Source organism: Arvicola amphibius, chromosome 5, assembly GCF_903992535.2.
Source record: "Arvicola amphibius chromosome 5, mArvAmp1.2, whole genome shotgun sequence".
NCBI classification, from domain to species: Eukaryota; Metazoa; Chordata; class Mammalia; order Rodentia; family Cricetidae; genus Arvicola; species Arvicola amphibius.
The window spans coordinates 160,612,977-160,629,995 of record NC_052051.1 but is presented as its reverse complement, the minus strand read 5'-3'; the positions used below and the strand labels follow the sequence as shown (position 1 = coordinate 160,629,995).

Here is a 17,019-nt window from a genome sequence, read left to right as displayed (position 1 = left end):
GAAAGATTTGAAGAATACCTATCTAACTGAAATATATCTCATACATCTAGAAATTCTAACAGAATTCAGATATATATCTGAATCTAAACATTTTCAACTCATGATACTAATCGTTAAAAGGCATGGTTAACATACTACTTATCTTGGGTATTTGGGATGCAGTCCTCCCTTACTTAAATTCTACTTTGTGTTAGTTAATGTCTCCTAAGAACTGGCAAATTCTTATACCATTAATTCTATTATCAATTCTACCCGTCTACATCACAGTTAAGCAGAGGAGTAATATTCTACACAGGAGAAACCGTTTACAAGCTCCACAAAATTAACCACAGATGGATCATAAACCTAAATGGTAAAAGAACAGAAGTTCTGAAGATACTGGAGAGACCAGTAGTCTCTGTGTTTGGCAAATTTGGTGATATCTCTCTACGTGAGACAACATAAGCACTATAGGCACCACCATTTGCAGCTCCCAATGCTCAGCTCTGTGCAGACACAACCCAGGCAGTGAAGTTATTCAGAGGCTGCCAGTGGGGAGTTGCAAGGATCACTTAGGACTACTTAGGATGAGGCAGAAACGCACTAAACTCTGTGTCCACTGACTCCCACCCAGGCAGGGGAGGACCTACCACACCAGCAGCAAGCCTCAGCAGACCCCTTCACCTAGTTTGGGGACAGCGCCCCCTCACTTGCCAAGCCCAGCCACTCCTCCACACATGGTGACAGCAGCTACTTACTTGGCTTCTTACTTCTTACTTGCCCCACTGCACCTCCTGTCTGTGGAGAGCAACCCTTCACTCACCATGGTGCAGCTGCAGAGCTGACACGCTCTCTCCCCACATGGAAGCCCAAGGCTCAGTGCTTGAGAGAGACCAATTTCTTCAGGAAGAGCTAAACAGGAAGTCTTGCTCCAGGAAGAACCCTCCCATTTGACTGGTGTGTCTGATGGAGGCTCTGATTGGTTAGTGAGGTCTGAGTTACAGAACCGTGTGAGCAGAAGGAATACACTGCACAGCATTCCCAGCACTGGCTGCTAATCTACAGACAAACCTATCTCGGATTTACTGGAGATTTACGTCAAATTCAAAAGCAAGTCTCTTGCTAATGTAAATCAATGGGTTTGGAACCTGGAAACAACCTAGATGCCCTTCAGTGGAAGAATGGATGAAGAAACTGTGGAATATATACATATTATAATACTACTCAGAGATAAAAAAACAATGACATCTTGAATTTTGCATGCAAATGGATGGAAATAGAAAACACTATTCTGAGTGAGGTAACCCAGACCCAAAAAGATGAACATGGGATGTACTCACTCATAATCGGTTTCTAGCCATAATTAAAGGACATCGAGCGTATAATTTGTGATCCTTGAGAAGATAATAAGAAGGTGAACCCAAAGAAAAACATATAGTTATCCTCCTGGATATTGGAAGTAGACAAGATTGCCAGGCAAAAATTGGGAACTTGGGGGTGGGATGGGATGGGGGCAAGGGGAGATGGGGAGAGAAAAGCGTGAAGGGGAGGATGGGGAAAGCTTGGGGGAATGGGATGCTTGGGATATAGGAAGGGTGGATATGGGAGCAGGGAAGCATATATCTTAATTAAGGGAGCCATCTTAGGGTTGTCAAGAGACTTGACTCTAGAGGGGTTCCCAGGTATCCAGGAAGATGCCCCCAGTTAGTTCCTTGGGCAGCTGAGGAGAGGGAGCCAGAAAAGGCCAGATCCTATAGTCATACTGATGAATATCTTGCATATCCATGGCGATGGATGGAGATAGAGACAGAGCCCCACATTGGAGCACCGGACTGATCTCCCAAGGTCCTGATGAGGAGCAGAAGGAGGGAGAACATGAGAAAGTCAGGACCGTGAGGGGTGCATTCACCCACTGAGACTGTGGGACAGAACTAACAGGAGATCACCAAGTCCAGTTGGAATGGGACTGATGGAACATGCGACCAAACCGGACTCTCTGAATGTGGCTGACGGTGGAGGCTGACTGAGGAGCCAAGGACAATGGCGATGGGCTTCGACTCTATGGCATGGACGGGCTCTGTGTGAGCCTTGTCAGTTTGTTTGCTCACCTTCCTGGACTTGGGGGAGTTGGGAGGACCTTGGACTTAACATAGTGTAGAGAACCCTGATGGCTCTTTGGCCTGGAGAGGGAGGGAGTGGGGGTATGGGTGGAGGGGAGGGGAGGGAAGGTGAAGGAGGAGGGGAGGAGATGGAAATTTTTAATAAAAAATGAGGAAAAAAAAAACAGAAAGAGGCTAATCAATGTTGCTCAAGAGGAACACTGGGTAAATTAAGAACATTATAAACAAAGTCCACAGTGGAGTTGGGACTGATAACCACAGTTTCCGTGCTTCTGTGAAAAGTCCTGCGTTCTGAGGATCTGAAACAACCCTTTTCCAAAGGCCCTGGCCCCACATCTTTAACAGCTCTCCCAAGCGTATTCCCAAGATTAGAGACAGAGCTCTGTTATTGCTCTATACATTAGGGCCTTAGAGAAACCTCCCAAAGCCTAGGCAGGTTGCCAAATTCAGAGAGGCCTAGTGTTAAGAATCTTCTAGATTTCTAGCAAGGAGGAAATCAAACAGACATAGAGGAAGAAAGAATACAAAGTTGGGGAGATGCAAGCAGCTGCCAGAAAAGAAAGATGTGAGGTAACAAGTCATGTGCCTTTTGGTAAAATATAGAATAATAGAAATGGGTTAATTTAATTTGTAAGAGCAAGTTAATAATAAGCCTGAGATAATAGACCAGTTTATAATTAATATTAAACCTCAGAGTGGTTCTTTGGAAACTGGTGGGTGGGAGAGAAACCTTTATCTGGCATGGATCCACATAAGACCCAAAAGAAGGCTTAAAATATTCTAAGGAAAAAGAAACAAGCCACACTGGGCTTCCTGGTCTCTCATGTTGGCCATGGTAGAGAGACACATCTCTGGACAAATACCCAAGAAATGGAGCCAGCTGCCAACTGCCATGGGCTGAGTTGCATGGTGGGTTCCCACAATGTCTTACATGGGTTGTGGTAAACAGGCTCCCAGCAGCTGCCTGCTGGCTTGAAAGCACAGCTGCGGGCCTAAGGGCACAGTTGCACATTATTTAGTACTGTTTCTCAGAGTTAGGGTGTGAGCATGGCTCCCAAAGCTGCTGGTAAATATACCTCCACCATGTTAAAAAGCCTAAAGAGGAGTAAAGTTGTGGTTTCAATTCTAGCCACACCTACTTAGCATTTTAAAAATCTCTCCTAGTCAGAAAATGATTACAGCAACATAATAAAGACAGATTCAGACAAAAAGCCCCCTAAACAAGTCACAATGAGTTTGATAACTATGCATAGGCTTGGGAGAGGAGAGAATAAAGGATAGCCAGAGTCACAGATTAGAACAATTTAAAGATAATAAACTGAAATCCTTAAAAAGGAAATAAATAGAGTAGTAAAAATTATAACAAGCACGTAAATGTGAATAGAGCCTGGATTATATTTACTATCATGCTTTCTTTGAATTTTTTAACTGCTACTGAGCTAACTTCAGAGATAAATTTGGGGGCCACTAAGCTAAACCAACATAAAGGTATATTGACTTCAAAATTTGTGTCTAAGGATATGTTGCTTTGGAAAAGAGATTCTGCTTTTGTTTCCACAAAAGATGAGAAGCTGTGTGATGGAGGAGAGTTATCTGTCTATGTTACTTTCATTGGTTAATTAATAAAGAAAACTGATTCCTTCCAGGCTAATATGGTTAGATCAAGGAAGACCCAGAGTGGTCTCTGATGGGAGCAATGGCCCATGTAACCCAACATCAAAAACAGCTTCAAAGCAACCGGCTGATCTGATGCAGCTTCAGAATACTACATCCAAGATTTAACCATAATTCTAAATTTTCTCAGAATGCCAATATGATTACTTGTGCCCACAATCAATAGGAGATAATAAAGAAAACTAAACTCAAGTTCCCAAAATATTGTTTATTAAATATTTGTTTTCATTTAAAGAGGGCTGGTTGTAAATGATTGGAGCTGGCCCCAGACTCATGATCATCCTATCTCAGCATCCTAAATTCCGGGGTATGTATAATCATACCTGTCTCCTTTGCTCCAAGAACTGTCTTATAGTGTTTGTTTTGCATTTTATATTTTTGCTTTATAGCAACCAAGGTGTAAAATATTTTGTTGCAATTGTTTTGATAAGCAAAAGTCACTTTTATAAATGTATTTTTATTTAATGTATATGAATGTCTATCTACATGTACCTCTGTGTACTATGTGTGTGGCACTTGCAGAGATTAGAAGAGGGCATTAGATCCCTGGAACTGGAGCTACAAAGTGTTGTGAGCAAACATGTGAGTGTTGGGAATTGAACCTGTATATTCTGGTAGAGTGGTCAGAGCTCTTAATCATGGGACCATCTCTCCAGCACACGTTTACTTTTTTAAATATTTTTTTACTAATTACATTTTTCATTTACTTTACATTTCAACCCATTTCCCCTCCCTCCTCTTTTCCCATTGCATCACCCCTCATGCCTCTCCCCTGACCCCCCACCCCATCCACTCTTCCTCTGTTTATGTTCAGAAAGGGTCAGGTCTTCCATGGATGTTAACATGGCCTATCAAGTTGAGGTAAGATTAAGCTCTTACCCCACTTATTTTTTACACTAATCCCCACTCCAATTTAGAATAACTGTTTCTTTCCACTCTCACACAAGAAACTATTAATTATCCTACTATTCCAAAAAGACAGGAAAATACCATTTCAGCAAGTTTTCTTCTAAAAAAATTCAAATATCTTACACACACACACCAAATGCTTGCACTCCAATGTGAAAATCAGCTCAGTTCTCACCAGCTCACGTGTCCAAAGTAGTCGTCTACATAGAGGCATAACAAGACTGTCTTAGGGTTATCAGTATTGTGATAAAATACCACAGCCAACTCAATTCTTGCAAAAACATTTAATCAGAGGCTTTCTTATAGCTTCACAAGACATCATCACAATCATCATCATCATGGTGGCAGGCAGGCATGATGCTACAAAAGCATCCTGACTCACAGGCAGCTTTGGAAACCTCAAAACCTACATCCAGTGACATACCTGCATTTAACTCTGCCTAAATCATACAGAAATCTAGTAAGATATTCACACATATTAATTAATAACCTTACTAACAAGTTATAACTTCTTGTGTATAATTTTCATCTAAAAAGTACAAAAGCCCAAAAGCCAGAGAATTTTCACAGGTGACTAAGCCTAAATACTTATTTTGTTTTAATTTCAATATTAAAATATTTTCTATCACTATATAAAATGCTAGAATTCAAAAATTGCAGAAAATTAGCCAAGAAAACTTAAAAATACCAGGAATTCTAATTAAAGCAAATTGTTTTTTCCCTCTATCAATGACAGAATTCTAACTGAAGTGATAATTCAACTAAATATAAACAATAAATGTCAGTCAGTTAATGAACTATGTGCTAAATACTGGTACTTCATAATCTAGATAAGTGGCATTATCCTCAAATCACATGTAATTCAGAAGTGGGAAAAGTTAATTGGTTTTCCTGATTTCACTAGGGTAGAACAAGAAAAAGAAAAATGAAGTTAAGACCACAGTCCCATACAAATGGTGTCCCCCATAGCTCAGTAGGCTATCTCTGCTTATAACCTGCAAATCAGTGCCAACTCATATTTTGGGCTCACTGTTTATTCTTATTCCACTGCTCCATAGCCATATGGCAAATTTCTGAAAAATACATATTAAGTGTAGAAATTATGCAATCATGTTTTTAATTTATTTATTTTAGAAAAAGAAAAGTTTGCAATTGATGACATAAGGCATATTATCACAATTCAACAAGTTAGTAGTAATACAGACTTTCAAAAACCTTTATAGCTTAGTTCAAACTAGAAAATTACTATTATTATTTTGCTCATTCTTGGGACTCAGAAACATTCAGAAAAAATATCTATTCATAAAAAATAAAATGACCAACTCAGTCCCTCCACTTAAATCTTAACATCTTATACTGGCTTAACAATATCTACATAAGAATAGCTGAGTGATTTTTTTTTCCCTGTCCATTTCACCAGAAAACACTGATGAAAATATTTTAAAACCAAGAGCTACCAAGTCAAAATCTTAGAAACATCATGGGCAATAAGATGGACGAAACAGAAACAACAGACGCAATTGCTTCAGCTCTTAAGAGTCCTTTCCATCATCTTTACTTATTTGGCATTTCTAAACCAGGTCCAAATGTCCTTTAAAGAGAGGAGGAAAACAAAACCTATATATTTAATAAATCTCAAAGAAGTTTCAAACAATAGAAGGTACAAAACTATTGACATACACAATAAAGCATTTCAGAAAGAGATGCTGGACTAAGCATGAACATTCTCCGGAATACTCTTGAATGTTGTTTGAGCACCAAAGAGCTAAATTTTTGAATTTCGAAAATCAGAACTTTACACATGGAAAGAAAAGGTGGAATTCCAATTTCCTGAAAGGATTCTTTTGTTGGTATTTAACCATGGAACTTATCACTGAATTAGAGGATCAATCTTTTCCTAGATTATGAAGAAGCTGCCTTGATTCTGTAGTATGTTCTCCTGGTAAGCAAACATTATTTAGAATAACACATCAAAGAGAAAAACACATGCATGAACAAACTTTAAATTTTGTTATGTGAGCAACCTGACAATGCAGATAAAAATATCCTTAAGAATAAGCAAAAAGTATAAGTTTAATACAAGAAGAAATGAAACTATTCACTTATAAACCACTTACACACTGTTTTTTTCCTCAATGAAAACATTTTGAAAGTACAAATAGAATGAGGATCAGTATGAAGTTGTTTCACAATACAGAACCAAAATACTCATTCAAGAAAAGCATTGCCAAAAACAAAGAAAACAAATGAAAAAAACAAAAACCAACCAAACAAAATTCCCCAAAACTACCTCTGTGTTTCTGTTTACTGATACAAAGCTGTGCCTTATCTTTTTTCCTACTGAGAACTTATTTACAAATTATGATTGATAAGACAAAATACACATAACTTTTGATAGTGGTGACAATAATAAAATTTATTAGTGGTAAACGAATCATCTTGTATAAACTTCAGGTCTTTCCTCCTGCAAAAAGAATTAACCATTTGGACAAGTATCATGAGGTCTTCCCAAAGTCTTTATTCTTTGGAGGAGTTTACTTTTCACAGCAACTATTAACAGTGTTTACCTCCAGCTTCCATTTGAAAATATTTTGTATTTTCTGAAATTTCCTGTGACTTTATATTTATACCACTATCAATAATGTTAATTATGGGTGATTAAATATTAAAAATAGATGTTTTTGAAAATATGAAAAGAATACCTGGATACAAACTATGACTAACAATTTCCTGGCTCTACAGACAGCTTCAGTTCAGTGCTGATTAATATTGCATCAGAAGCCAGGAACTCCCCTGGTTACCAAAGAAGCCCTAAGTAACATAAGTGTTAGAACTACAAACCATGTTTGCAAATGTTTAGATGCTTTCAATAAATCCTAAATTACTCAAAGAACAGCCACCTAAATATTATCTAATAAAAATTCTGAGATGAGCTAAAATGAAGGCTTCAAAATGAACAAATTAATGTTTAGTAAACATGTTATCACAAAATACCCACTCTTAGACAGTCTTAGACTGCATTCTGATCAAAGATGAGAGGTCATGAATGTCACGGAGGCAAAGTTGAGAGGCTAGAGGAGGGAATGTGGATCGCTTTGTTCCTGTCATCCAAGTTTAATATGCTGATTGTATCACTGACATATCATGGGCTCCCACAACAGAGGTGTGGCAGTAATTTTTAAATTATTAGTTTATATATCATAAAAACGTGATTTATTACTTCTGAAAACAATCTTAATAGAAATTTTAAAAGTAATGTCACACTATAAAATTAAAATAAAAGAACAAAATACTAGGTTGTTTTGGTTAAAAGCAAGGTGAACTAAAAGGGCTTCTACTTCTTGCAGTGATGGACAGTGCACCCTGCTGAGCAGCATAGAGCAGGGGCTAAAGTCACCACTCCCCGCATACCCTGGTCATTCTGTAAAGGTCAAAGATTCTTTCCCCACTTCTTGGGACCAAAAGCCAGTATTATAATAATGCAACTGAGTATAAGTAAAAAAGTAACATTTCTCCTTTAAAAACAACTAGTAAAATAAAAATCACTATGCTATATAAAAACCTCACTATTTTTAAACCCAGAATCTTAAATTTTTATATATGGAAAAAGTTAGTAGTTTCTCTTAAAACATCTAAATTTTAAAGACTTAATTTGTTTATATAAATTTTATCCAAAATATAGGAGACTTGACATAGTAGGTGGGACACTATTTCACTCCGCAAAACCACATATCTTCCACCCCAATTGTCAAGATAATATTCTGTCCAAGTTTTTTTTAACTTTGTCATAGAACATGCACACAAAGGAGTGTGAACAGAATGAGTATCTTTAAGGTAAACAGACACAATGATCTGGTTTTGTTTTAAACAAACTCTTCATCTCTGTGCTCCAAATAAGTTCCCACTTATGGAAGGATTACTTTAATTCATGCAGTTGTTATTAGCAAAATACAAGTAACATGTTCTCTTCTGTAAATAGCTCATGATTAAATCTCTAAATTCAATAAATACTCTTTAATAATTTGAAATCCTATCAATTTTTTTCCTCCGAAGTCTCAATCTTTCTTCTTTTCTAATACATCCTTGGGTTCTTGCATAGTAGGCACTAGAGATTCTCCACTGATGGACTCCTGCTCTTTTCTCTCTTCTATTTGTTCCTGATTTTCCATTTCACTTTTGGACACTTCATATCGCTCTTCTATATAGCCTCCTTCTGTGTCAGCTGTGTAGATTCCATAGCACATAATGCTGATGACACCAAGTGGCAGGCCGAAGAGAAAGCAGCCCAAAAGTGGAGAACTCTTGAATATAGACTGTGGGGAGAGAATTCAGTTGCACTTGAACAGAATTCTGACATAAAAAGCACGATGTAGGGCCTCTGTAAAACACTTAATATCAATTAAACATCAAAGTTCAGAACTATCATTGACATAGACATAGGAAAGAGAAACAAAGTGTGTTTTAAAGAAAAGTTTTAATCACACTGATTTTTATTGCTTTTAAGATAATTTAAAACTTAAAGCTTCACTTGTCTCATTATGTACACTGATGATAAAAGATTAAAAACTGAGAAAAATGCCAAGAGCTCTGAGGATAGCTTAGTAAAAACCTGTCTATTCTTTTTATTTTTTTAATTAATTAATTAATTAAAATTTCCACCTTCTCCCATCCTCCCATTTCCCTCCCCCTCCCTCCTCCCCCTCGCTCTACAGTTCTAAGAGAAGTTTTAAAGAGGCCCTCCATCAAGAGAGCCAAATGTAATTCCACCAGAAAGTCTAATGGTGGGAGACAATTCTGTATTCTGTCAATTATGTTTTAAATAAATACTGATTGGCCAGTAGCCAGGCAGGAAGTATAGGGGGATAACCACACAGGTAGTACAGGTAGGGCAATGAGAACAGGAGTATTCTGGGAAGAAGGAAGCTGTTTCCGCAGTCTTGTCCAGACACTGAAGAAGCAGGATGTGACCTGCCACGCTAAAAAAGGAACTGAGCCATGTACCTATACTATAGGTATTCTATACTAGAATAATAGGCTAATATAAGTTATAAGAGCTAATAAGAAGCCTGAGCTAAGGGGCCAATAAGTTTATAACTTTAAAAAAAAACACAATGTAAATTTAAAGCCACTTACTTAAATTTCAACTGACTGCTACCGAACTTAGTTTCAACAAATATATATGTTGGGCAATACATACCATGTTAAAGACTCCAAGATAAAAACTATGCTCATACATGCACATGTGAGTGTACATGTGTGCAGAACTGGCTATTGGCAACAGGAAAAGGAACCAAATAGCCTGAATATTTAATAAAGATCCTTCTTTTTCTCGCATTACTCATGAAGATCTCTTAGATGGTTATTGTCTGTATGAATTCCTTACTAATAAAGAATGCTAGCTACATTTTCACGGTTGTCTAGGACTCAACAAATGAAAAGTGATATGGAACAGCTAGCAAGACATCTGGGTTGAACAAATAAAGAAAGACATTCTTAAAGAATTACTGTCATATTTTCAGTCTATAATTTAAGTCTGCCTCTAAAGAAAGGTAGGTAATGTGGAAAGAAAGAGGTGACTGAGAACATCAAGTTTTTCAGTTATCAAGAATACTAAATTAACTGTCAGAACTTACCACAATTGTAGATTTGGCATCAAACATTACTCTTTTCAATCTCTGCAAAATGCTATCACCTCCTTGGGCCTTCAATATAAGAAGAATAAATATGTTATGCATATACTAGTACTCTATTTTATGTTACATAACCATGTAACTGGAGGCCATAAATTTGACTTACAAAATATTACACATATCACCCCTAAATTCATGATAAATATTTATACTTCCCTCATGTCTTATATTCCTAGTGTATCATGCTAATGTACCCTAAAGACTCATTGTGCCCTTTCTCATGATCCTTGTGGTTTGCTGGAAGTGGGTTCACCCTCTCCAGGCTTGTACAAGCTTTAAATTTCTCTGGGCTGTGTAGACACACTGTGGCTGAAGACTTTCCTACTAAGTAGCGGCATCCTCCTGCAGATGGAACTCAACAGAGAGTGTTGAGAAACAGAAAAGTTCTTGAGGAAATCAAACTCTGGCATCTAGCCATCCCAGAAGTCTGGCCCATTATTTGAATTCTTAAGCTACAGGACCAATGTAATCTTTATTATAAAAATCTGATGAGGTTTCACTAACAGAAGGGCTCACATTACTACAAATAAATTTGTTATAATAAAAATATCATCTCTATATATATCATATTGCTACTATGTGACTAAGAGAGTTTCCCCAATTTATTGGTTTTAAACCAAGGTAGGTAAGCAAGTTGGCTTTTCAATATTTGTGTAAAACCGAAACAAAAATATAGGAAAACAGTAAATACTATTGAAGTAACAAAGACCCTTCCTGTTTTTTTCACTGAAATAAGATGTGTGCTAATCACAGCTGATCTCCCCTTGAGCAGGATTTCATGACCATTGATATGACTTGCAACCTAGTTTGAGAAATACTGCAATAAAAATAGGGAAAAAAGAAAATTAATATCATGTAGTCTTTATGATAACTTTTCCATATGATTATTTTTAGAACTCTTTGTTGGAGCCATAATTCTCAATATATTTCTTGATTGATTAGTAAACTGGTATTTTTCACAACTTTTAAAAAAATAGCTATTTCTGGTAACTTAATTCAGTTAGCCTTAATTCAATTTACCATGTGCCATGAAAATTTTCTAAAAAACATTATCCTGCATCACAAACCTCTTATTATCTCTAATCCAACTCTCGAGCCCAAGAGTACTTTTCCCATCACCATGACAAGCAAAGGTATTCCAAGTAACTCTATAAAGGACATTTGTACCCATGAGCCTCTGCCACAGAAGAGTATGAGACTGAGTGAATGAGACAAGAGAATGCAGTGGGTGGAAGTTGATTCCCTCTTTTCTCCAGGCAATGAATACCTATTTTTTTTTTCACGATCAGAGGTAAAAATCTGCTAATTTATCTTCTGCCTCCTTCTCTTCATCCCTCTGAAATGAATGTTAATTACTTACTGGCACTGTACCATCCAAAATGCTGTTAATGAACTGGACCATATCACTGGCATCTTTAATATGTCTATCTAGCAAAAAGTATTGTTGATTTGAAGTATTCAGTACAACTATGGTTGGGACTGTCAATTCACTAAAAACAAGTAAAAAGAAAAAAAATGTATTAAGCATAGTAATAATACCCTAATGCTCATATATCTCTGAGTAACTATATAGGGAAGATAAGAGATTTTTAATACCTTTACCTCTGTGGTCTACAGGAAACTTTCAAATTTTGCATCAAATTTACCATTACCCCATTAACCAAGAATGTATGAAAATATTCTAACAACACCTGAGCAACAACGATTAAATATAAGAATAAAAGTTGTGCTATACAAAGTATAAATTTCTGCACAGTACTACATAGAATACTAGTAACATTTAGCCCTACCTCAGATGGTACTCTAATACCTACACAGTCAAGAGGACAGTACCTGGTGTCACACTGTGTTTGCATCTGGAGTTTTCTCTTAACATTACAGGATGTCAGTTAAGTAATTAGCTTCTTACAAGCAATATATATATTAAGGATACCAACAGTACCTAACTTGCTAGACAATTACATGAGAAAATTCAGCATGGTACCTTGTATAGTTGAGTAAACATATAGAAAACATGTTGAATAAACAGTATTGTGAATTCTCTGTAGTCTTTTGTTATTCTACTTAAGATACACACACACACACACACACACATAAATATTCATCAAAGCAGATCATATCTCAGCACATAAAGCCCTGTTATCATAGCTTGAATATAAAATGGCTTGGAAAGATTCATGTGTGGAAGGCTTGATCCTCAACTGGTGATATTATCTTGGTAGGTAGGGGAATCTACAACCATTAAATCTAGTTGGATGTATCAAGTCACTGGAAACGTTCCCTTGATGGTCTATCTCCTTTTTTTTCTTCCTCTTCTTTTATTTCTTAGTCATCTAAGGTGAGAAGTATCAGCCACACACTCATGCTGCCATGATGCTGCATTTAGACTGAAAGCAATGGTCACCACCAACACTGACTGAAACCTACAAACTATAGCCAAAATAAATCTAACCTCCTTTAAAATCTTTCCCTCAGGTATTTGTCAGATACAAAAAACTAAGATACTCTTCAAACTTAGCAACTTAAGCTAATTATGTTCTGATTCTAATTTGAGCTTAGATTTTCTACTATCCCACAACTGTGTATTTAAAAATGTTTATCTACTGTTGATACTATCACCCTGAATTATGATACTAGTTATTGGAATAAAATTGCTGTGTAATGTTGTAATTTTTTTCTTAATGAATCATATATATTCACTGCAAAGGACTTAAAAATGATCTTATTAAGTCCTCTGATGAATATACACTACAAAAAAGTATTTCTATTATAGGATATCTTCTTTATAAGATTATACAGAATATATTTCCTCTTAGGTTTAAACAAGATCAACCTTACAACTTCTATAAACATTAACCATTCTATTGGATATAGTTAATATGTAAACAATTGCTTTTCAATTTTTTTGTAAAACTTTAAAATTTATTTTATGTATGCATGCTCTACCTGCAAGTACAACTTTATACCAGAAGAGGGCATCAGCCATCTATAATGTTCTTCTGTGGTTGCTGGAAATTGAACTCAGGACCTCTAGAAGAACAACCAGGGCTCTTAACTTCTTCTTCTTCTTCTTCTTTTTTTTTTTTTTGGTTTTTCGAGACAGGGTTTCTCTGCAGCTTTAGAGCCTGTCCTGGAACTAGCTCTTGTAGACCAGGCTGGTCTCGAACTCACAGAGATCTGCCTGCCTCTGCCTCCCGAGTGCTGGGATTAAAGGCATGCGCCACCACCGCCTGGCCAGGGCTCTTAACTTCTGAGCCAGCTCTCTATCCCTCTATTTTGCTTTTGATATTAAAATGTTAGTGTTATCTTGGGAACAACATGGGCCTGTCAGCATTTCATCATCATGAATGAGGGAGGAGCCTATGAGCCCCTATCCCTTCTTGTGTCATTATTGGCAGTTAATGGCTTTCGTGTCAGGAGGTTATGATTTTCTTCAGCAAAATTACCAATGCTCCAGTCAACAACCTACCACACACTCATGCACACAACTCTAATTAAATTCAGCTGGGTCACACATAAAAAGAAGATATAAAAGAGAGAGGGACAGAATGAGGTGGATATAAATAAAATTTATTTTAGAAACATATGAATGTACCAATGAACTTTTAAAACTGAAAAAAATACTAGTGTCAAATACTTCGTGTACCTTCAATAATTGCATGTGGATGTCAGCCACCAACTCACAGATGGGGTCTCTCCTGCTACCTTGTGGTACACTGGGATCAAACTCAAGTTCTCAGGCTTGTGTGCCAGTGCCTCTACCCAATGAACAACTTTACCAACCCATAATTACCTATTAAAATTATTAATGTGTATATTATAAAACCCACAAATATACATAATGTAGAATAATCTGATAATGCTATAAGTTATAATGTTGAAGTGGGAAATAATCTTTCATAGTAAGGCTAAAATTGAATCTCAATAAATTCAAAATTAGGGATTTATAAACCAAAATAAGACATTTAATGGGAGAATGTCATCATCAGAAAATGATGTGGATTTTTTTTTTAGTGGTGGGGCATGTTTTTCCCATTAAGTCTTTTCCATTCTCTCAAAATCAGAAATACCAAAGTGGAAAAACTGCTAGTAAAACCATTAACATTTTACTTACTCCATCAGCAAAGTATTTATATAGTCATTTCCATCCATATGGCCAAACTGAAAATTTCTATAAGATACCAGCAATAATAGAGAGAAAAGAAAGAAGACAATATTAGATTTAAAAAAAAGGTACACAACACAATGAGAATTTGGTAAGCTCATAAACTTTAAATACTGAACAGGGAAATCCCTGGGATATGCACATAAAGTTTATGTTACTGTGGTTTGATAAGTACGTGAGCAGTAACAACAAACCCTAAGATATTTCATCTCATTATACATGTTTAAAAGGCAGGGAAAGAAAATGTGCTCTTAAAATGTAGTTAAGGAAAGCTGATTTACCATGAAATAGGATCACTCCAGATGAGGTCTCATGTACCATTAGAACTACACAATGAACTTTCAGTAGGTTTGAAATACGAAGAAAATAATGAATCATGCAAGTTTCTATTTCTGTACTAGAGACAGCAACAAACACAAAAATCTGGCACAGCGAAAATTCTCATTTCTAAGTAAATTTTTACATTTTCTTAATTTGAATATTTGTTTTAATCATCTACCTGACATGTGACTGCTAATTTGAATTGTTTCATATTTGCAAGTCTATGGGCATATTTTCCTTCCATAAAACACATGTCAAATACTCACAGGAAGCAGAAATGGAAATAATTATAAATGACTGGGCACAGCTTCTCTAACTTGTAAGATGTGACAAAGATTTATCTTCATGTTGATCTGAAGCTCCTAGTCATTTACTACAATTATTGATTCACCTTTCTAAGTGTGAGATGAACTCTCTTTTCTGGAAAGCTTGGGGCTAGAAGTGCTTCACATTTCTGAAAGTTTTCATGGTTTGGAATATTTGCACATAAACAATGAGTTCCCTAGGGCAGGGACCAAAATGTTAAGTACAGAATTAATTTTTTTCTCCTATATAAACCTTATACATGTATCCTGAAGGAATTTCATAAAATTCTTTAAAGGTGACTCAGTGCTCTGATCACTACCATGTGAGGGTAGCTGTGAAATTTTCTATTTATTGTCATATCAAAGCTCATGTATGTAGACCTCAGAGCATCTCAGATTTCAAATTTAAATTTCAGAGATAAGGGTTACTCAATATATCGTACTGTTTTAGATTTATTTTACTGTGACACCAAGTTACACAAAGACAACATTTCTAACAAAGACAACTTTCAGAACACATGCACATACCTGTGGAAGTGGTCTCTGAAGTCTCTAGCAACTTCCTGAATAATTGACTTTAATCTGTAAGAGAACAAATATATAAATGTCACCTCCCAGTTAAAAAAGTTTAATTATTCCATTATAATATCTGTCATTTTATCTAAAGGCAAAGCAAGACATGAATGATATTTGAAGGTTAAATGTTTCAAAGCAACTATACCTGGTATGTTCAAGTGATGTGTTTTTCTCATCAATAACTGCAATGGCCACAAGCTTTCCTAAAATTAAGAATAATATCTTTCATCTCCTGGAATTGAGGCTGACATAACACATTCATATTCTTGTCAAATATTACTTCTGCTGTAACTGAGATTTATCAGGATATGTTTCTAGATTTTAATTCCAATCATCCTTTACATGTTAGAAAATAATTAAGCCACCATATTATTGTATATTGCTTGTAGCCTGGACCAATGGATTAGTAAACTGCAAATGATAAATTTCACCTATGAAGTAAATAATATTAAATTTGTAGTAATTTCTCTATTAAAATGTGTTACACAATCCACAGACTGGCACAGTATTTTGTCAAAAGCTATACCATAAAGAAGACATTGATTTAAAAAAAAAATTAGTAAAAATAAGCCAGGTGCTGGTAGTGCATGCCTTTAATCCCAGCACTAAGGAGGAGGAGGTAGGCAGATCTTTGTAGGTTTGAATCCAGCCTGGTCTACAAGAGCTAGTTCTAGGAACGGTAGGGCTGTTACACAGAAAAACCATCTTGAAAAGCCAAAAAAAAAAAAAAAGGAAAAGAGAAGAAAAAAATTGTTGGTGCTAAAAATGCAATAGTTTATAACATTAAGGAAATGCTTTTTACCTGGCCACTTCCTCTAGTACAATGGATCACCATTTACCAGAAATGATACATAGCATCAAACTGAGTGATATACTACTGATCCTGAAGTAGAAGTAAAACATACATTATATGCACACTGATAATATTCAGAAGGGTAGAATAGTGGTGCTCTGGTGGGGCTGGTGTGGGTTGAAGGTGTTATGTTCTTAGCACTATACCAAGCACTGCGAGAACAAAAATAGGGTACCACTGTTTACTAGCTAAATACCTTAGCTTCAGGAAATGCTCATTTACTTTAGGAAAGCAATAGTTTTTTCAGAGTTATAAGGGAAGTTAAATGAATGTATATACCTAAATATACTGTAGTATTATTTCACAAGGGCAGAACACAAATGTAAGATTAAGTATAAAGCAAAACAAAGCACATCATTCTACATTATTTTGCTTTTCCTAATCTTGCCCTGCATAATACATCTTTAAACAATACAATCTCAACTCC

At 36.1% G+C, this 17,019-nt stretch overlaps 1 protein-coding gene across 2 annotated transcripts in view; it reads right to left on the bottom strand.

The window, feature by feature from the left end:
- Positions 1-5,790: 5,790 nt before the first annotated feature.
- Positions 5,791-17,019, bottom strand: part of Tmx3 (thioredoxin related transmembrane protein 3) — a 36,525-nt gene continuing 25,296 nt past the window's right edge. For both annotated transcript variants that reach the window (XM_038331590.1, XM_038331591.1), the window contains 6 exons: positions 15,885-15,942; positions 15,692-15,745; positions 14,487-14,543; positions 11,733-11,862; positions 10,316-10,384; positions 5,791-8,995 (listed from right to left, as the gene is read on the bottom strand). In XM_038331590.1, the coding sequence (XP_038187518.1) occupies positions 8,738-8,995; positions 10,316-10,384; positions 11,733-11,862; positions 14,487-14,543; positions 15,692-15,745; positions 15,885-15,942 (626 nt within the window). In that variant the 3' untranslated portion in view covers positions 5,791-8,737. The remainder of the gene's footprint in view (positions 8,996-10,315; positions 10,385-11,732; positions 11,863-14,486; positions 14,544-15,691; positions 15,746-15,884; positions 15,943-17,019) is intronic.